The sequence below is a fragment of the Coregonus lavaretus genome (assembly GCF_964263955.1).
Source record: "Coregonus lavaretus genome assembly, chromosome: 10".
Lineage (NCBI taxonomy): Eukaryota > Metazoa > Chordata > Actinopteri > Salmoniformes > Salmonidae > Coregonus > Coregonus lavaretus.
Window position 1 is genome coordinate 60,879,352 of NC_139997.1, and position 22,492 is coordinate 60,901,843.

Here is a 22,492-nt window from a genome sequence, read left to right on the forward strand (position 1 = left end):
GCATTACATAATCTTGTTTACACCTGGTTCTGGGACAACCCTGCCCAGCAACACACACACACACACACACACACACAGCTAAGTGAACTCTCCAAGCACACACCCTGCATTTCAGTTAGAGTGCAGCAAGCTCTGTCTCACACAAAGTCATGCCTTTGGGGGTGTGGAGGCTGCTGCTCCCTCCTACCAAAAACAATCACACATGTATACATTCCGTCTCCCCTGTTGCTGCCTCACTGCACATAGTGTGACACACACACACACTGCCTCTCCTCCAGTGTTCAGGGGTTATATAAGTGTCCAGAGCAGAGCATTGCTGCAGTAATGTAATTAGTGCCAGAGAGTGGAGATGAGAGAGAAGGGACGGGCCCAGCTCACCACAGCCAAACCCCCAATGAAGGAGCAAATTCATCCTATTTCATTATTCTCTAATAATACACTCAACCTGCTACACTCTTCCTGTATCACACCACTCCTATATCAGGACTGCTAAACTACCCTCATTATGTACCCCGCAAATGTCTGTTGAAATCGTGATAGCAATAAGTGTTTTATCGTATCTTGATTTAAAAAAACCACATATCAATCAGCCTCCATAAATTATCTGACACACCCTGTAACCAAGCCCTGTGTACTGGAGGATGAGCCCTACAGAACCACCACAACCCTGTGTCCAGGCCCATATCACCACCTTCCAGTCTATGACACTCACCCTGTGTCCAGGCCCTGTGTACTGAAGGACGCTGAACCCGACTCTGTCCCACTCTCCACATCACTGTCACTCTGGTACTCCACTGGAGACATCGAGCCAGGCTTGATACGCACTAGAGGAAAAGATGGATCGATGGAGAGGGGAAGAGAGAGAGGGAGAGAGAGGATGTATGAAAGATGGGGAGAAGGAGCAATGGGACAGTGTAAGAAAGAGAATTGGACGAGGTAGAGGAAGTTGGAAAGGTTTACAGAGAGAGAGGGGAAGAGAAAGGCAAACAACAACAGGGGGTTAGCGACTTAAATCCAAACAACAGTAAAACACAGTACTTGGCAACACAAAAGGTAAGCCATCCCAGCTGAGCTGATTTGAATTTCTATTTGTGTGAGAGAATTCCTCATTATACTTAGGTGTGGTTCGCTGTGCTGCGGAGGCGGGTGATTGTATTTGTGAACCCCCCTCTTTCCCCTACCCCCATCCCTCCCTCTCTTAGTGGGTCAGAATGTGGTGACTGCACTGTTCAAAGTTTCTCTTCCCTGAGGATGAGAGGGGGTGGAGGTGTAGTGACGATGGGGTTGGGATTGAGGTAGGGTAAATAACTGTCCTTTGTGCATGAGGACAATCCCCCCCTCCCGTCACCCACACACTCCTCACCGCTGCTCTTTCTCCCGCGTTTGATAGTGGTCGCTGTGCGCGGTTCTGAAACATCAGTGCGCTGTTGAATTGGCGCCTTTTCCTAGACCATGTTGCAATGTGCATAATAGCAAAGTTAACCAGCATATTGGTGTTGAGAACAATGCGGCGGAGGCAGCAGCGGAGTTAGGAGACGAGAAAACAGCCCTTGCCTTAATTGTCTACGAAAAGTGAGGAGAGAGGAAACCTCAACTTAATTAGGTCTATAATCAATAGCCTAACTGTTAAATGTGCCTGGATTTTTGTAAATCATCCATATACAGTACCAGTCAAAAGTTTGGACACACCTACTCATTCAAGGGTTTTTCTTAATTTTTTAGAATTTTCTACATAGTAGAATAATAGTGAAGACATCAAAACTATGAAATAACACATATGGAATCATGTAGTAACCAAAAAAGCATTAAACAAATCAAAATACCCTTTGCCTTAATGACAGCTTTAAAATGCGGCTATTTTTAATCTTTGCTATGCTGTAATAAATGCTTTGCACTTTTTTTCCCCCATTAGAACAGCCTCTCTGGTATTACTTATGTATTTAGTGTTGTTTACGCTGTTCCAAATTGTCTGAAAAATTATATTTATAATAATAACCCTCCTTTTTCTTGATCTCATTCTTATTGTTATTATTACTATTATTATTATGATCATCATTATGATAATAAGTAATATCATTATCATTAGTAGGCTTAGTAGCCTATAGCAGCCTTATATAACCACCATCGAACTGTAGGCCTAAGAGCGCATCCTGTTTAGTCTTAACACCGTAACTTACTCAGGCCTATATTTCAATACTTATATAGGCTACTATATCAATAAATCATTAATTAGTTAATATCATCACACAGCATACGAGTCATTCATGATTTGAAATGCAACCAAGCATTTTAGTTTAAAAATAAAATAACAAAGCGACCCTTGAATAATTAGTGTAAACAATAAATAAACTGTTCCATTTCGGCAATTGCATTCACGAATACATGTGACTGTTTTTAGTCTTTGCTGTAATAAAGGCTTTACAAAAAAAACGTTACCACAGACTCTCTGGTACGCTTTCATTTATTTAGTGTTGTTTACAGTGTTCCAAATGGTCAGAGAAAGTATATTGTAATCTAACAGCGCTAGCTCCTTACCTTATTTTTCTTGCTCTCCAGTATTTCCCAAAACTAGTCAAATTTATTCCACACATCTGACTTCCCCTTTACCTCCTGAGCAAACAGTGAGTATTCCCCATATCGAGTTTATTTGTCACGTCCTCTGCATCCATTTTGCTGTCACATGGGTTACGGTGTTCAGAGTTTATTATAACAAATGTATTGATGTTATTATGATATGCTATAGGTCAGGCCATATTGGTCACACGCATGCGATGCATACATGTGTCACGTAAAGAGAGCAAAGGTTGAGGGAATAGGGAATGTTTTTCCTAACAAATGAGGGATTTCGGCTGTAATTATGTTGCAGCTACAGCAACACCACAGAGCGATAAACAGTTTTGATGTTCCGTGTTGGTCGCTGCAGCAGGGAGGAGAGAGAGACAACGGGTGCTAGTCACACTGGCTGTCTTTTTTTTTTTTCACAGCACAGCAAGTCTGAGTCTGGCGCGGCACAATCAATTCAATTGCGGTCGGACTCCCTCTAGTCATTTGCGTGTCTTAATTATTTTATCAAACAGCATCAGACAAGCTCAGTGCATCTAGTTGAAATGATTAAAACACATATAATGTGTATATATGTGTATTATTTATTTCCTTTATTTTAGGGGTAGATCCATCAATGTAATTGTCTGCATCTTTTCCAATCCCCTATATACAGTGGGGAAAACAAGTATTTGATACACTGCCGATTTTGCAGGTTTTCCTACTTACAAAGCATGTAGAGGTCTGTAATTTTTATCATAGGTACACTTCAACTGTGAGAGACGGAATCTAAAACAAAAATCCAGAAAATCACATTGTATGACTTTTTAAGTAATTAATTTGCATTTTATTGCATGACATAAGTATTTGATACATCAGAAAAGCAGAACTTAATATTTGGTACAGAAACCTTTGTTTGCAATTACAGAGATCATACATTTCCTGTAGGTCTTGACCAGGTTTGCACACACTGCAGCAGGGATTTTGGCCCACTCCTCAATACAGACCTTCTCCAGATCCTTCAGGTTTCAGGGCTGTCGCTGGGCAATACGGACTTTCAGCTCGCTCCAAATATGTTCTATTGGGTTCAGGTCTGGAGACTGACTAGGCCACTCCAGAACCTTGAGATGCTTCTTACGGAGCCACTCCTTAGTTGCCCTGGCTGTGTGTTTCGGGTCGTTGTCATGCTGGAAGACCCAGCCACGACCCATCTTCAATGCTCTTACTGAGGGAAGGATGTTGTTGGCCAAGATCTCGCGATACATGGCCCCATCCATCCTCCACTCAATACGGTGTAGTCGTCCTGTCCCCTTTGCAGAAAAGCATCCCCAAAGAATGATGTTTCCACCTCCATGCTTCACTCAAACATTTTTGAGACAAAAATTGATGCTTCACTGTCATCCTTCTTCTTCCTCCAAACAAGGCGAGTGGAGTTTAGACCAAAAAGCTCAATTTTTGTCTCATCAGACCACATGACCTTCTCCCATTCCTCCTCTGGATCATCCAGATGGTCATTGGCAAACTAGACGGGCCTGGACATGCGCTGGCTTGAGCAGGGGGACCTTGCGTGCGCTGCAGGATTTTAATCCATGACGGCATAGTGTGTTACTAATGGTTTTCTTTGAGACTGTGGTCCCAGCTCTCTTCAGGTCATTGACCAGGTCCTGCCGTGTAGTTCTGGGCTGATCCCACACCTTCCTCATGATCATTGATGCCCCACGAGGTGAGATCTTGCATGGAGCCCCAGACCGAGGGTGATTGACCGTCATCTTGAACTTCTTCCATTTTCTAATAATTGCGCCAACAGTTGTTGCCTTCTCACCAAGCTGCTTGCCTATTGTCCTGTAGCCCATCCCAGCCTTGTGCAGGTCTACAATTTTATCCCTGATGTCCTTACACAGCTCTCTGGTCTTGGCCATTGTGGAGAGGTTGGAGTCTGTTTGATTGAGTGTGTGGACAGGTGTCTTTTATACAGGTAACGAGTTCAAACAGGTGCAGTTAATACAGGTAATGAGTGGAGAACAGGGGGGCTTCTTAATTGAAAAACTAACAGGTCTGTGAGAGCCGGAATTCTTACTGGTTGGTAGGTGATCAAATACTTATGTCATGCAATAAAATGCAAATTAATTACTTAAAAATCATACAATGTGATTTTCAGGAAAAAAATTAGATTCCGTCTCTCACAGTTGAAGTGTACCTATGATAAAAATTACAGACCTCTACATGATTTGTAAGTAGGAAAACCTGCAAAATCAGTGTATCAAATACTTGTTCTCCCCACTGTATATATTTTTTCTATATATATATATATATCTATATATATATATATATATATATATATATATATATATACATATACATATACATATACACACACACACATACATGCATACATACACATACAGTACCAGTCCAAAGTTTGGACACACCTACTCATTCAAGGGTTTTTCTTTATTTGTACTATTTTCTACATTGTAGAATAATAGTGAAGATATCAAAACTTTGAAATAACACCCATTTATCTCTTAACACCATCCATATTGGATTTCTATTTGCCATATATTTTTCAATGTTTGTGGGTGTTTGTGTACGTGCATGTGTTCGTGCGTGTGTGTGGGGAGAGGGGTTCTTATGAAGACAGTAAGGGGCGGTGCCAGTGTGAGATATTGTGACGCGGTGAAAAAGAGACAGTGAGATATTATAACTGAAAGAGAGGAAAAGAGAGAATGAGAAAGTGCATGACAGTGAGATACAACAGGTGCATGTGTCCGTGAGAAAGAGCTTGTGTGTGAGAATGAGATTGTTTTGAAGAGAGTTAATATTGAAGAGACCCAAGAGAGATGTATTGCTTGCGAGAAAACCGTTCAAGAGGACAAGTGACACCCGATAAAGTGACAAAGATAAAGAACAAGGGAGAGGAATCACCTACTTCTGCCTGCTAGAGAAGAAGAGGATGGATGTGACCAGAGAGAACTCTGTTATCGTTTCTCTATTAAAGGGATAGTTCACCGAAATTACAAAATGACAAATAGACTTCCTTACTCTGTAAGCAGTCTATGGACAAGGTATGCTTTGGTTTTGTTTACCTGGCCACTGTTTTAAATGCTAACTTTTTAGCATTTGTGGCACAAAGCCAATGCAAGTCAATGGTACCTATATTAGCATTTTTGCGCTTAATGTCCAAATCATCCTTTATCATCCAAAATTGATTGTGTCACTCAATGAAGTTCCTTATAGATGATTCGAAAATGAAGCGCAAAAATGCTATCCCTTTAACTCTGAAGCCTTTATTTAAATCCTTATCTTAGAAGGTTGTATTTATGACATTCATATTGTGATTGTTTCAGCCTCATTACTTCAATGCTCTGGACAAGAGCGTATGCTAACTGACTAAAATCTATAACATAAACCTCAAAGCTCCATCTCAACAAAACACACCACCATCCTCCCTCCCTCTGACTCACCGGATCCCTCCGAGCGCCCGTCGCTCCCAATGAGCGGGACTGTGATGGCAGCGGTGGCCACCCCGTCCGTGGGAATGGTTGTGTAGACTACGGGCAGAGACTGGACCACCACGGGAATGGTCTGTAGCTGGCCCATCTTACTGGGCATGTTGACCGACGGGATGGTGTGGATGACATGCAGGATCTGCTGACCGCCTGCCCCCTGGGTGGACGCTAGGATGGAGCCAGGGGAGAGCATCTGTAGGAGGGCGGGATGTATGGAGAAGAGGAGGGGAGGGGATAGTGTGGGTATACATGTAGAGGAGCAAGACAGTGCACTACTTTTGTCCAGAAAGGAGAACAGGGTGCCATTTTGGACACAGACATTGTGTCAAGAATGGGAGTACTGTATTCAATTGTTAAACTGAAAGACAGAGCCTTTCAATAAAAAAAAAACATTGTAAACTAACAGTTACTACAAAAGGCATAGGAACCTGACTTCCACATTTTTGGCAGCCCCTAATATGCGTGAGTGTATTTCAATTTTAAGCCAACAGACACTACTACCCATCATTCCAAAAAGAGGAGCTAGCTAGCGAACCGATTGGCTTAATAACTGGTGTGGTTACCATGGTGTCTAGGAAGGTTACCGTAGGGATGGGGGTTGCCGACAGCATGGGCATCGCCACAGAACTCGGGGCGGGGTTGGCTGTGGTGGTTGGCGTAGAGACGGGCAGGGAGGGGCGTGGCTTGCCGAGTGACAGGTCGACAGGTTCCGTCTGGTCCTCCGGGGGGAGGGAGGAGTCGTCTGTTGTTGTGTCTGTGGTCATGCCTGTGGCTGTGGAGAGTAGAGGGGGAGACACAGGCTGGGTCTTCTCTATCTTGATCTTCAGGTCTGTAGGCTGGGGACACTCCTCACCTACTTCAGCCTATATATATATATATATATATATATATATATATATATATATATATATATATATATATATATATATATATATATATATATATATATATATATAGAGAGAGAGAGAGAGAGAGAGAGAGATGTATGGAGTAAGAGACAAAGAGGGAAAGGGTGAGGAAGAGAGAAAAGGAGAGAGGGAAGGGGGAGATAAATAGGGAGGAAGACAGTGGAGAGAGGAAGAAAGAGAGATGTCAGCACATGATATTTCTCCACACACACCCACCCACACTCACTCACTACAAACACGCTACACACACAGGCCTGGCCCCCAGACCCTGCTCTCACCTCAGCTCAGTTCAGCTGTACTCTCTGGCTGCACAAACAGAGCAGAGCAGGTTAGGGGAACAATGGTTGCTGTGTGGGGCCCTGGGAGCTGAGAGGGAGCTGGGAGGTGGAGAACAGAGCAGCAGGCCTAGAGCTGGCACACTGCCAGGAGAGAACAGCCCTGCCCAGCCCTGGCCAAGCCCTGCACTGACGCACCGGGCGTGTTTGAGCGTTAAGGCTAAAGCAACCGGCTATAGACGAAAGTCAAGGAGTGAAGTCGGGGGAGGTGCATCAGCGACAGCCGAAAGTCAGACACTAATGTGCAAGGCTCAGATCAACATGGCAGTGTTGCCAAATTAAAACAAATGTTTTCTTTATATGGTCGAAATAAATGATATTATCTAACCCCCCTATCACACACTCACAAACTGAAATCATAATATAATATTATGTGTGTAGATTCATTGTACAATCAATTAGTGAGAGAGACTCAAATATCACATGTACAAAAACATTAAGGACACCTGCTCTTTCCATGACATAGACTGACCAGGTGAAAGCTATGATCCCTAATTGATGTCACCTGTTAAATCCACTTCAATCAGTGTAGATGAAGAGGAGGAGACAGGTTAAAAGAAGGATTTTTAAGCCTTGAGACATGGATTGTGTAGGGTTTAAGTGTCTTTGAACGGGGTATGGTAATAGGTGCCAGGAGTAGGGCTGTGGCGGTCACGAAATTTCATCAGCTGGTGATTGTCAAGCAAATAACTGTCAGTCTCAAGGTAATTGACCGTTAATTAACATAAACACATTTAGCATCTCCTGGCTTCCACACATAGCCTACAAGCCATTTTAAAAAGTCTAATAAATGCATGTAATATAGCCTACACAGTAAATCCATTATTTATTTTAGACAGGTTTAAAGAAGAAAATGTAGTCGATTTCAGAAGAAAATAATAGCATACTCTGAGTTGTCCTTACGTTAGGTCCTGATGTAGCTATGCCAAATGGCTGTGGGCTACACTAGTTCATTTAGCAGACAAGATTTGCTTATAATTCAGTGGCATTATTTTATAGTATGAAGAATACAATTGAACAAAGCTGAATTAAATAGAAAGGATATTTTCTACAAACGATTTGAGGGAGTGCACACATGCGGCTATTCTGTGTTGAGTGGTTAACAAAGAAATAGGTACTCCTATAGGCTTAATTTAGAGTTATTAATGTAACTTTAGTTGTTCTAAAGTTGTTCTAGCGTAGTGCCAGTAACCGAAAGGTCGCTGGTTCTAATCCCCGAGCCGACTAGGTGAAAAATCTGTCGATGTGCCCTTGAGCAAGGCACTTAACCCTAATTGCTCCTGTAAGTCGCTCTGGATAAGAGCATCTGCTAAATGACTAAAATGTAAATGTTCTACAAACGTTAGGCTATATGTTTTGATTTTTTATACATCGTAAGGCTTCATGATGAGACTCTAATGATGACTTGAAAAAAGTCATGAGCTCTGCTTTGTTTTTTGCGCAGGCTGTACACACTCCAATTGTCTCTCATTCACAATATGACAAGCACTTGATAATACCTCGAATTTCACGGCGGCATCCCCTTTGTGGCCATAATGCACCCATAAAAAATCCATGCCTTTTGCGGCCCGGAGTGCTGCGTTGTGCCCTTCTCCCTGAGAGTGCTGCGCAATCCGAAGCGTCTCTCACTCACACGGCTCTCCGTCACGTGATCGGGTCTTTCTCACAGGTTACAACTGTGTGCGTCCTTATCCAATTCCGAGGTGCATATTGAAGATATTGGAAGAACTGTTCACATTTACTTTTCGTCAGCCAACAAGATGAGTAGGCCTAATGAACAGCAAAAGCACTAGCCTATGTCAATCTACTATCCCCCATAGTACAAAAGTCGACCTATTCTGTGCGAGAAATAAATATTTAAAACATAGTCTGGGACAGTTGTGGGAAGCGATAGATCTCAAATTAATACAACCACTAGCATAAAAAAAAACGTTTTTATGCAATGTGGCTGACGCAACAGATCAGACCATTTAGCTTAACATGTTGATCAAATCTCAGGCTATTTCTTCACATTATAAGTGCAGCAATGCACACATGGTAGTAGGCTATAAGCACGAATGTTCCATTAGCTGAAAACACCATTATCAAAAGTGACCGCAAATGCAATTATGCATGTAATGCTTTTATTATAAGGTGCATTTTTATGGTGAAAATGATCTTCCCCAAACTTGAAACTCACGCGCTGTTTATATATGCCAGTTAGGCTCTACACCCCTTGTAAAGCTGATTAATGTGCTTAATTTAAATAAGTTATTTGGCCACTTTAGTTGGGAAACAAACCTTATTAAAACATAAAGGCCTATGGGCTAGGCTACAGTGGGCACCAAAATTACTGGCACCCCTGACTGGCAATGCACAAACAATACTTAAAAAAATATAAACAATATAATTATAGAGAAACTCAAAATTCCAGCATATGAGAAATACTGTACTATATTAATGTTCCAATGGAGCTCACCAAAATCATTTATTGATTTAATTAAAAATCAATGTCCTCCAAATCAAGGTTTCACAATGAATGGCACCCTTAAAGATTATTGTAAATAACATCTACCAAAATTAAACCAGGAATTAAATTCCACTTATTTAAGTTTATCTAAGTCTTAAGGAACTATTTTGAGCCATTACATCACTTCCTGTTTCACTAGGGTATAAAAATGAGGTAACACACATGCAATATCCCTTTGTCATCCAACACCATGAAGAAAACAAAATAACTGGCAGTTCAAAAGAGATAGATGGTTGTAGACCTTCATAAATCTGGTAATGGCTCCAAGAAGATCCACAAACGATTGAATATACCACTGAGCACTGTCAGAGCAATTATTAAAAAATTTAAAATATATGGAACAGTTGAAAACCTCACAGGTAGAGGACGCAAATGCATTTTGCCCCCCAGGATAGGGAGGAAGATGTTGAGAGAAGCAACAAAATCCCCAAGAATCACTGTGAAAGAATTGCAGGCCTTGGCGGCGTCTTGGGGTCACCAGGTTTCAAAAAGCACCATCAAACGCATGTATTAAATAATTGCATGATTTTGGTTGGTTCCATTGAAACATTAATAAAGTACAGTATTTCTCACATGTTGGTATTTTGAGTGTATCTCTATAATTACAGTGGCTTGCGAAAGTATTCACCCCCCTTGGCATTTTTCCTATTTTGTTGCCTTACAATCTGGAATTAAAATGGATTTTTTGGGGGGGGTTGTATCATTAGATTTACACAACATGCCTACCACTTTGAAGATGCAAAATATTTCTTATTGTGAAACAAACAAGAAATGACACCAACAAAACAGAACTTGAGCGTGCATAACCCCCCCACCCCACAAGTTAATACTTTGTAGAGCCACCTTTTGCAGCAATTACAGCTGCAAGTCTCTTGGGGTATGTTTCTATAAGCTTGGCACATCTAGCCACTGAGATTTTTGCCCATTCTTCAAGGCAAAAATGCTCCAGCTCCTTCAAGTTGGATGGGTTCTGCTGGTGTACAGCAATCTTTAAGTCATACGACAGATTCTCAATTGGATTGAGGTCTGGGCTTTGACTAGGCCATTCCAAGACATTTAAATGTTTCCCCTTAAACCACTCGAGTGTTGCTTTAGCAGTATGCTTATGGTCATTGTCCTGCTGGAAGGTGAACCTCCATCCCAGTCTCAAATCTCTGGAAGACTGAAACAGGTTTCCCTCAAGAATTTCCCTGTATTTAGCGCCATCATTCCTTCAACCAGTTTCCCAGTCCCTGCTGATGAAAAACATCCCCACAGCATGATGCTGCCACCACCATGCTTAACTGTGGGGATGGTGTTATCAGGGTGATGAGAGGTGTTGGGTTTGCGCAAGACATAGCGTTTTCTTTGATGGCCAAAAAGCTCAATTTTAGTCTCATCTGACCAGAGTACCTTTTTCCATATGTTTGGGGAGTCTCCCACATGGTTTTTGGCGAACACCAAACGTGTTTGCTTATTTTTTTCTTTAAGCAATGGCTTTTTTTCTGCCCACTCTTCCGTAAAGCCCAGCTCTGTGGAGTGTATGGCTTAAAGTGGTCCTATGGACAGATTCTCCAATCTCCGCTTCAGGGTTATCTTTGGTCTCTTTGTTGCCTCTGATTAATACCCTCCTTGCCTGGTCCGTGAGTTTTGGTGGGCGGCCCTCTTGGCAGGTTTGTTGTGGTGCCATATTCTTTCAATTTTTTAATAATGGATTTAAATGGTGCTCCGTGGGATGTTCAAAGTTTCTGATATTTTTTTATATCCCAACCCTGATCTGTACTTCTCCACAACTTTGTCCCTGACCTGTTTGGCGAGCTCCTTGGTCTTCTTGGTGCCGCTTGCTTGATGGTGCCCCTAGCTTAGTGGTGTTGCAGACTCTGGGGCCTTTCAGAACAGGTGTATATATACTGATATCATGTGACAGATCATGTGACACTTAGATTGCACACAAGTGGACTTTATTTCACTAATTATGTGACTTCTGAAGGTAATTGGTTGCACCATATCTTATTTAGGGGCTTCATAACAAAGGGGGTGAATACATATGCACGCATCACTTTTCTGTTATTTATTTTTTAGAATTGTTTGAAATAAGTAATTTTTTTCATTTCACTTTACCAATTTGGACTATTTTGTGTATGTCCATTAAATGAAATCCAAATAAATTTAAGTTACAGGTTGTAATGCAACAAAATAGGAAAAACGCCAAGGGTGCTTAATACTTTTGCAAGGCACTGTTAGCTCTGCAGTACTTTGAAGTTTATGTTGGTTCCAGTGTATACTGACCATAACCCCTTAGTTTTTCTCCACCGTATGTACATCCAGAACCAACGCCTTATGCGTTGGGCACTTGTAGTGCAAAATTATAAATTTGGAGATCTGCCACAAAAAGGGTTCGGATAATGTGTTGGCAGATGCTTTGGTCTCGTGTTTAGAGATCTAGGTTTTTTTTTTTATTCCCTCAGGGTGTTGTGATAGTACGTGTGTCGCAAACCATTGTGGTTTGCTCTTTTAAGGGTGGGAGTGTTACGGATACAGGTATCCTGTGTTTTTTGTGTGTTTTTCCTCTCCTTCTGCCCTAATCACAGGTGTCCTTTGTGTTCCTGATTGGTGGTCGTTGGGGTGTCCCACCTGTCCGACATCCGTTTGTCTGCTGATTGCTGAGGTGGACCAATCAGTGGACATTCCTCTGCATTGCGCCACCTGTTTCTGGTTTTTCACTCACATCACACATCCCATTGTTTTAAAAGCCAGTCAGTTGTGTTTGCTGACAGAGACTCTTTTCGTATGTGAGTATGGATACTGTGGTATCCTGTTTTTTGTGTACTCACTCATTTGCTGGTTACTCTGTTGTGTGTTCATGGGAAAAGGGGGATTTAGCAAGTTGCCCTTGGGCATACATTACCCGTAGAAAGAACATTGTCTAACAACACTAGTTAGACCTGAGCGGACCACCCACTGTATTTTTGTATGGTTAGCAGTAGCTTAGCGATTCTTGAGGCAGGCAAGATCAGTTTAGGGTTTTTTTACATTATTGTTTCATTCCTTGGGTCCTGCTCATTCCTTTTTCCCAAACCTTTACCGTGTGTTCATAATAAACATTTTGTGTTTGACGGTAGCTTATGGTTGTCGGTGTATTTTTGTTCTCATTGTTTTCGTGTCACCATTCTAATTTGCATGAGTTATGTTACGGGTCTCTTGTCCATCCACCCAAAGCCACGGGGTTCGTAACATAACGTGGCCTGCAACACTGCTGGGTTTTTCATGTTCAATAGTTTCCCATGTGTATAAAGAATAGTCCACCACTGAAAGGACATCTAGACAGCTTGACACAACTGTGGGAAGCATTGGAGTCAGCATGGGACACCATCCCTGTGGAACACTTTCGACACCTTGTAGAGTCCACGCTCTGACGAATTAAGGCTGTTCTGAGAGCAAAATGGGGGGTGCAACTCAATATTAGGAAGGTGTCCTTAATGTTTTGTACACAGTGTATATCCACTGTATACATAAATTGCTGCGAATTGCAAAGTTTCAGTCATGTCTTTAACGTTTGCATGGGTCAAACAAAAACACCCTAATGATTGGTTGACAATAGAGCCACAATGCAGGCGATGGCTGCAGGATGAAGTTGGTGAAGAGCAACTGCAGACACTTGCAGTCAAAACTTCATGACCTTTGAACACATGATTTTTGTAAAGTTCAAACAGTTGGACAACTTTTTGCCCTAGAATGCAACACACTTTGAAAGGTGGTGACCAACGATGGTCAACGACTTGACAAAAGTGATCCGCTCGAACGTGCCCACTGACCAATAGTAAGCAAGTACAGAGCATATAGCAGCACTCTGCTAGCTCACAGTATGACATACATTCAGCATAAAGCAGCCTAGCCCTGGCCCTGCACTGACTGCACCCTGCTACAGCATACACAGCAGAGCACTACACAACAGCCCTATCTAGCATGGAGCAGCAAAGAAAAACAAAGCATAGCATAGGGAAGGAGAGAGAAGCAGCACAGCCTTGCCAAGGCCAAGCACTTCACCCAGATATTCTAAGGAGGCAAACAAAACAGAAAAACTGCATAGTCTAGCCTTGGTCAACCCCAGGCACTGCATAACACAGAGCACTAAGCACCCCCTGCCCAGCCTTGGTCAAGCCCAAGCTCAAACACTGAGGCAGTGCACCCAGATACAATATGGAGATGTCTGGCCAAATCTGAGCACTACCCAGTGCCCACTATCCAGGCAGTACATACCCAACCCAGAGGGCAGAGGGGCACTCATGCATGCACACACACACACACGAATGCCATGTATGAGTTGATCGTTCCTGCAGGAATTTCAAGACAAACACACAATTCCTGCTTTTGAGTTGTCTGGTTACATAAGCTGCAAACTTGTCAGTGAGAGACCGCTATAAGGGATGATGTGATATTCTAAACCCTCTACCCAAACTAGCCTATCCTACATCACGACAGTTAGAGTGGACACAGGTAGACCCAGAAAAGAGAGAGGGAATTCAGTCAGTGTACATAATAACATATAGGCTAGGCTACATGTTATTGGTAGAAAAGGAGTGGGCGGGGGTGGGGGAGAGAGGGTGAGAGAGTGTGTGTGAGAGAGAGAGTGGGTGGGAAAGGCCTCCAAGTTGCCATGGAAACTTGGAAGTATCAGCTGACTCGTTTTTTCCCTCATATCTTCACGCCCACCCACTCCCTTCCTCCCTCACTCCCTTCCCTTCCCTCCATTCCTCTCTCTCTGGTTCCACACCCTTTCACCTCACCCTCTCATGTTAGTCTGTTTGTCCTCCACACCTTCCCTCCATCTCTCTACCTCTTTTCTCTGTTTCTTTCTATCCATCTCTTTTCCATTTCCCCTTTCACAATGGTTTAGATTAGACTTATAAGAATATTCAGACACCCACTGATCTCAGCTAAAACATTTCAAACGGAGCTCCTACAAATCTGTCAAAATTACACCCTCACCCCATTCCTATTACACATTGACAATAGGGAGAGAGTGGCTGTGTCCAAAATGGCTATTCCCTATATAGCCTTGTCCCTGAGCGGGCCCTGGTCAAAAGCAATTTGACTTAGTTTAACTGCCACAGCTATAGGTTCTATTTCAGCTCTCCACTGCAATAACCAACACTAAAATATCAACACCTGCATCACAATGCAATACAATTGCATTTTGTCTGGCAACAGCATCAGAGCATGCATTCCACATTTTGCTACGTTACAGCCTTTTCTAAAATGTATTAAATAAAATGTTTTCATCATCAATGTACACACAATACCCCATAATGGCAAAGCAAAAAACAGGTTTTTAGAAATACCTTATTTAAAAACAGAAATACCTTATTTACATAAGTATTCAGAACCTTTACTATGAGACTCAAAATTGAGCTCAGGTGCATCCTGTTTCCATTGATCATCCTTGAGATATTTCTACAAATTCATTGCAGCATCAAACCTTCTGCAGCATTGAAGGTCCCCATGAACACACTGGCCTCCACCATTCTTAAATGGAAGACTTTTGGAACCACCAAGACTCTTCCTAGAGCTGGCTGCCCGGCCAAACTTAGCAATCGGGGGAGAAGGGCCTTGGTCAGGGAGGTGATCAAGAACACGATGGTCATTCTGACAGAGCTCCAGAGTTCCTCTGTGGAGATGGGAGAACCTTTCAGAAGGACAACCATCTCTGCAGCACCCCTCCAATCAGGCCTTTATGGTAGAGTGGCCGGACGGAAGCCACTCCTCAGTAAAAGGCACTTGACAGCCCGCTTGGAGTTTGCCAAAAGGCACCTAAAGGACTCTCAGACCATGAGAAAGAAGATTCTCTGGTCTGATGAAACCAAGATTGAATGCTTTGGCCTGAATGCCAAGCGTCACGTCTGGAGGAAACCTGGCACCATCCCTACGGTGCAGCAATGTGGTGGCAGCATCATGCTGTGGGGATGTTTTTCAGCGGCAGGGACTGGGAGACTAGTCAGGATTGAGGGAAAGATGAATGGAGCAAAGAACAGAGAGATCCTTGATGAAAACCTGCTCCAGAGCGTTCAGGACCTAAGACTGGGGCGAAGATTCACCTTCCAATAGGACAATGACCCTAAGCACACAGCCAAGACAATGCAGGAGTGGATAAGTCTCTGAATGTCCTTGAGTGGCCCAACCAGAGCCTGGACTTGAACCCGATCCAACGTCTCTGGAGAGACCTGAAAACAGCTGTGCAGCAACGCTCCGCATCCAAGCTAACTCCCCAAATACAGGTGTGCCAAGATTGTAGCGTCATACCCAAGAATACTTGAGGCTGTAATCACTGCCAAAGGTGCTTCAACAAGGTACTGAGTAAAGGGTCTGAATACTTATATATTATACATTTTAATAAACTAGTAAAAGATAAATAATAATTTGCTTTTTCATTATGGGGTATTGTGTGTAGATTGATGAGAAAAAACAAACAATTGAATCCATTTTTAGAATAAGGCTGTAACGTAACAAAGTGTGGAAAAAGTGAAGGGGTCTGAACTATTTCAGAATGCACTGTATAAACACATCAAAAGGCATACAATCAACCGTGCATAGCATGCCATTCAAGTTGAAATTACATCAAAGAATTACACATACCTCGGGCTAAACATCAGCACCACAGGGAACTTCCACAAGGCTGTGAACGAACTGAGAGACAAGACAAGGATCTGGCTAAAAATACTCCAATCAGTTATACAACCCATTGTCCTGTATGGTTGTGAGGTCTGGGGTCCACTCACCAGCCAATAATGTACAAAATGGCACAAACACCCAATTGAGACTCTGCATGCAGAATACTGCAAAAATATCAGAGTACGCAAAACCCCAAATAATGCATGCAGAGCAGAATTAGGACTATAGCCACTAATGATCAAACGCCAGAAAACAGCCATTGAATTCCACAACCACCTAAAGGAAAGTGATGCCAAACCTTCCATCACAAAGCCCTAACCTGCAAGGATATACCTAGAGAAGAGTCCCCTCAGCCAGATGGTTTTGGGGCTCTGTTCACAAATACAGAACCCACAGAGCCCCAGGACAGCAACACAATTACACCCAACCAAATCATGAGAAAACAAAAAGAGAACTACTTGACAAATTGGCAAGAATCAACCCAAAAAATATTGTAATGCTACCTTGCCCTAAACAGAGAGTAAACGATGGCAGAATACCTGACCACTATGACTGACCCAAAGCTAAGAAAAGCCTTGACTATGTAGACTCAGAGCATACAGTGCCTTGCAAAAGTATTCATCCCCCTTGGCGTTTTTCCTATTTTGTTGCATTACAACCTGTAATTTAAATTGATTTTTATTTGGATTTCATGTAATGGACATACACAAAATAGTCCAAATTGGTGAAGTGAAATTAAAAATAGTCATGCACGCTCAAGTCTTTTTTTTTTTTTGTCTTATTTCTTGTTTGTTTCACAATAAAAAATATTTTGCATCTTCAAAGTAGTAGGCATGTTGTGTAAATCTAATGATACAACCCCCCCAAAAATCTATTTTAATTCCAGGTTGTAAGGCAACAAAATAGGAAAAATGCCAAGGGGGTGAATACTTTCGCACGCCACTGTAGCCTTGCTATTGAGAGAGGTCGCCATAGGCAGACCTGGCTCTCAAGAGAAGACAGGATATGTGGCCACTGCCCCAAAAAATAGGTGGAACCCGAGCTGCACTTTCTAACCTCCTGCCAAATGTATAACCATATAAGAGACACATATTTACCTGAAATTACACAAACCCATTAAGAATTCGAACACTATTCTTTTTTGGACAAACTCCCATATCTGTTAGGCGAAATACCACAGTGTGCAATCCCAGCAGCAAAATGTGTGACCTGCTGCCTCAAGAAAAGGTCAACCAGTGGGTCAGAAACACCAAGGTAAATATAACCTGTATCGGCCTATTTATTTCCCCCATCATTTGTACATTCTACTCTTTGCACATTGTCACAACATTGTACATAGCTTATGTAACATTTTAAATGTTATACCAGATTTTAATAGTAATATATTTTAAACAATGTTATTCTCTTGAAACTTTGTGTGTGTGTAATGTTTACTGTTAATGTCTGATTGTTTTTGTCTGTTGTTTTGTTTTAGTTTTTTTTACTTGCTTTGGCAATGTAAACACACGTTTCCCATGCCAATAAAGCCCCATTGAATTGAAATAAATTGAGAGAGAGAGAGAAAGAGACAGCAGAGAAGAAGTGGCTAGGGCACTGTCATCCTCGCTGGTCAAGGCCCATGATGATTGAGTGAACACTGTTTGTGTTCCAGTTACAGCTGAGCCATACAGCTGAGCCAACTAGATAGCGGAGGTAGATGATGTCAAGGATTGATGGGCGGGTTTCATCATAGCTATCGTAACTGTGTGGCTGGTCTCCACATGGGACATCAGTCTTTCCGTCACCCTCATTCACCTCTCTCTACATCCGTTTCTTTATCTCCTTCCAGCTGTAGCTTTGTCATTGACACACTGGCTTGTTTTGCCAGTTAAGTATGTTTGCATATGGCTTGTGTGTATGTTGCGTTAGCCTGTATAGTGTAGTGGGGTCTAAAATTATTGACACCCTTGATAAAGATTCGTATAAATAAAGTATTCATAAGTTTAGTGTTTGGTCCCATATTCCTAGCACGCAATGACTACATTAAGCTTGTGACTCTACAAACTTTTTGGATGCATTTGCAGTTGCAAGCTTGATGTTGTCATTGCGTGCTAGGAATATGGGACCAAATACTAAACTTTTGACTACTTTATAAGAATCTTTAGGGGTGTCAATTTTGAGCCCTACCTTTTTGAGAAAATTAAATATTACTTGTTAAACAAAATCTCTTTCTCTGGGCAATTGTCTTAGTATAAAATAATATATAAAATAATATACTTTCCAAATGTATCAAAAATATAATTTTCCAAATAGCTCATTATTTGAATGATTGATTTTTATACAGGTTATTTCTCATCTTTATCAAGGGTGTCAATAATTTTGGACCCCACTGTACACGTGTGTGTGCGTACGTGTCTGTGTGTGTGTGTGTGCCAGGAGAGGAGGCCTGTGTCCCGAGGCAGGGTGTGAGGACAGAGTTAAGGCAGAGAGGAAAGGCAACAGCTGGGAGTGATATTAGCTGTGGAGCACGCAGACATTCCTGCCCAGCACTGAGGGGAATGACACACAGCACTCTGCCGTCCACCCTAACTGCACCCTCTACACTGTATAAATCTCCCACTCCTGTCCACCCTGGTCTGACTCTTTGCGTACCAACCAACCAACTCTTCCCTTCTCACAGACTACTTCAAAAACCACTGAACACCGACCAGTGTGCCTTTATACTCGTAAAGGGTGCCTAAATTGGAACAAAGTAGCTGTACAGTAACATGCTATACATGACGTCAGAGCTTAGGGTCTCTGCTTCACAGCTCTGTATGGGCTTTGACTGACAGCCGTTCTGAACTTGAGTACCACGCGCGGCAAGCAGTTGCGCCCATCCCTACCGCTAATTGGGCAACTTTAGCACATTTTTATATTGTCTGAGTGGGGGAAATGCTGTAAATTAGACGTTGAGGATTATAATAATAATGTTGCACCTACCCCAAATGTAAAAACGTACTATGTTACTGAATGTATCCCGAGTATTTTCAGATTTTGTTATGAACAAATCTGGCGTAAAGTACAGTAAATATAAATGCACATAAAATCAAGAGTGTAATGTTTGGATTCACTCATGTCAGGTGAACTTTTGTGTCCTCACAATTAGTCTAACAATTTTCCCATAATCGACAAACTGTTCCACTTTGAACGTTTGTGTCCTCACCTTTAGTCTAATAATTTTCCCATAATCGACAAACTGTTCCACTTTGAAAATAACTTTTGATGACATCCGCTCCTCATTCACTAAACCTATTGAGTCCACTGGTCCCACTCACACAGAACTGCCCGCTCCAAGACCTCTCCATCACGGTTGACAACTCCACGGTGGCAGAGTGCAAAGAACCTTGGCGTGACCCTGGACAACACCCTGTCATTCTCTACAAACAAACATCAGCTCTGACCTTGCTGATAGCTACTTTATTGATGACAAATTTTACTTACTATGACTGTGATATGTGGTTGTCCCACCTAGCTATCTTAAGATGCATGCATGAATCGTAAGTCGCTCTGGATAAGAGCATCTGCTAAATGACTAAAATGTCAATGTAAATGTTCCCTTTTAATTTCTACCATATGCTTTCGATATTTATTATGTAAGAAACATTTCAATTTAGCCCTATCCATATAGGCCAATTCCCACGAGTGTAAGGGGTTAACACAGACGGAAACACATACCCTAGGGCTAATACTTAAACATAGCCTACAAGTAGACAACAACAACAAGAAAGCAGAGCTGACTGACATCAAACTGTGTCAAAGTATTTACCACCTAACTGTCCAAATATTGACAGTGTGTTTATACCCTGGTGCTGTGATACTCCCTTAGCAATAATCTTAAATTAACCTCCCTGTAATCTTTGCTTTAAAAGCAGGGTGGAGCCCAATGTTGATTGTAGTTACAACAGTTGGAAACACAAAATCTAAGTGCATGACACAAACACACAAAATGGAGAGCTGTCAGTCTAACCCAAAGAAAAACAAACATGTCAATGTAAAGTGTTGAATATGACTGATTATTTCAGACAATGCCACAACCCAACATGACACACACATACACACAACCTGACGTGGAGTTACTGTTATTTCTGGTCCAGGAGGAGAACTAACTTGCGCTGGCCAACGATGACATCATCACTCTGCACCATGACTGACTGAGGGTGAATAGAGACGGAGAATAGAGCTAGCTGCATCCTAGCAATACTACAGTAATGTGTGGGGATGTAGCGCAGTTGGTAGAGCATGGCGTTTGCAACGCCAGGGTTGTGGGTTCGATTCCCACAGGGGGCCAGTATGATTTTTTTTTTAAATGATGTATGCATTCACAAACTGTAAGTCGCTCTGGATAAGAGCGTCTGCTAAATGACTAAAATGTAAATGTGTGTGTGTGTGTTTGTGTGTGTGTGTGTGTGTGTGTGTGTGGTCGTATTTAACTATTCTTGTGGGGACCAAAAGTCCCCACAAGAATAGTAAACAAACAAAAATTTAACCAACTGGGGACATTTTGTTAGTCCCCACAAGGTCAAATGCTATTTCTAGGGGGCTTAAGGTTAAGGTTAGAATTAGTGTTAGGGTTAGAATTACGTTAAGGGTCAGGGTTAGGAGCGAGGGTTAGTTTTAGGGTTAGGAGCTAGGGTTAGGTTTAGGGTTAAGGTTAGGGTAAGGGTAAGAGTACGGGTTAGGTTTAGGGTTAGGGAAAATAGGATTTTGAATGGGACTGAATTGTGTGTCCCCACAAGGTTAGCTGTACAAGATTGTGTGCGTGTGTGTGCAAATGGCGTAGAGAGGGTGTGGAACACATCATTGTGCATGAGTGCTCCAGTTCGCTGGAGGACAAGTCCCTGTCTATGTGCATACTCTGAGTGCCTCACTGTTTGTGTGTGTATGTGTGTGTGAGAGAGAGATTGCGAGAGAGCCAGAGAAAGTATCCAAATGAGAGTGTGTATTGCTAGCAGGTAACAAGTCTTCTGTGTGTGTGTGTTTTTGTGTGTGTTTATCTGTGTGCGCGCGTGCGTGTCATTTTTACTGTGTGTATTTGTTTGTGCCTTTGGCTGTAGTGGTGTGTTGTGGGGGATGGAGGGGAAGGTTGCAAATGAGGGGGTGGGGTAGCAGTGAAAGGGTGGAGGAGGGGTGTGTGTGAGGGAAGGAGGGGGGTAGGGAGGGGTGTGGGCAGGCAGGCTAAATAACAGTCTTTCCAACTCCCGCCAGAGTCCCGTTGCTATGGCTACCAGAGAGCGGAAGCCTCCATCGATATATCCTATTAGGGGCCTAGGCGAGACTCAGAGAGGGAGAGAGAGAGAAAGAAAGAAATAGCGGTGGAGGGTAAGGAGGGGAGAGACAAAGCAGGTTGTGAATGTATGTGTACTATACTTATGCATCTCATTGAGTGAGTGAGTGAGTGAGTGAGTGAGTGAGTGATACGTCTGCTCTGGCATGGACCTGGGAACCACTGGACCTGCTCGACACTTTAATCATCTAGTTCTCTCTTTTCCTCTCACCATGTCCATCTCTTACATTCTCTCCCTTTCTCTCTTCTCTCAGTCTCTATCCATCTCCCAGTTCCTTGCTCAGTCCAGCTTAACAACCTTTTAGCTCTGACTGCTACAACTAAGAGAGTCCGGGAGGGTCCAGACCAGGGTCCTGTTCAGTAGGCACGAAATGGGAGACTTTTTTGTTTTAATTAACTTGAACTGTGCAATAAAAACATGACTTTTTGCCTCGGTTTTCTCCAGATATGTCATACTAAACAGTGCCCAGTCGAGCCCAGTAGAGCCCCTCAGAAGAGCCCACAGTAGAGTCCATGTAGCAGTCAGTCTGTCAGATGTGTTTGGCAACCTAAGGCCTTAGCTGTGTCCCAAATTGCAGCCCATATCCATTTATAGTGCACTACTTGTGACCAGGCCTATAGGTCTCTGGTCAAAGGTCGAGCACTATGTAGGGAATACGGTGCCATTTGGGACGAACCCCTTATCTATGGACAGGAAACCCACTATCCTGCTGTGTTCATACTGGGTGGCTCCCACA

At 42.5% G+C, this 22,492-nt stretch overlaps 1 protein-coding gene across 5 annotated transcripts in view; it reads right to left on the bottom strand.

The window, feature by feature from the left end:
- The window catches only part of LOC311136687 (Krueppel-like factor 8), a 102,172-nt gene that overhangs the window by 4,296 nt on the left and 75,384 nt on the right, over positions 1-22,492 (bottom strand). The window contains exons 2-5 of one of the 5 annotated variants that reach the window (XM_084170910.1): positions 12,371-12,487; positions 6,614-6,913; positions 6,006-6,243; positions 713-824 (exon numbers count right to left, since the gene is read on the bottom strand). In XM_084170910.1, coding sequence (XP_084027036.1) covers positions 713-824; positions 6,006-6,243; positions 6,614-6,913; positions 12,371-12,487 — 767 coding nt within the window. Of the gene's footprint in view, positions 1-712; positions 825-6,005; positions 6,244-6,613; positions 6,914-8,792; positions 8,891-11,587; positions 11,720-12,370; positions 12,488-22,492 lie in introns of those variants that run through there. The other 4 variants (XM_084170911.1, XM_084170913.1, XM_084170914.1 and 1 more) reach the window with 4 other exon arrangements.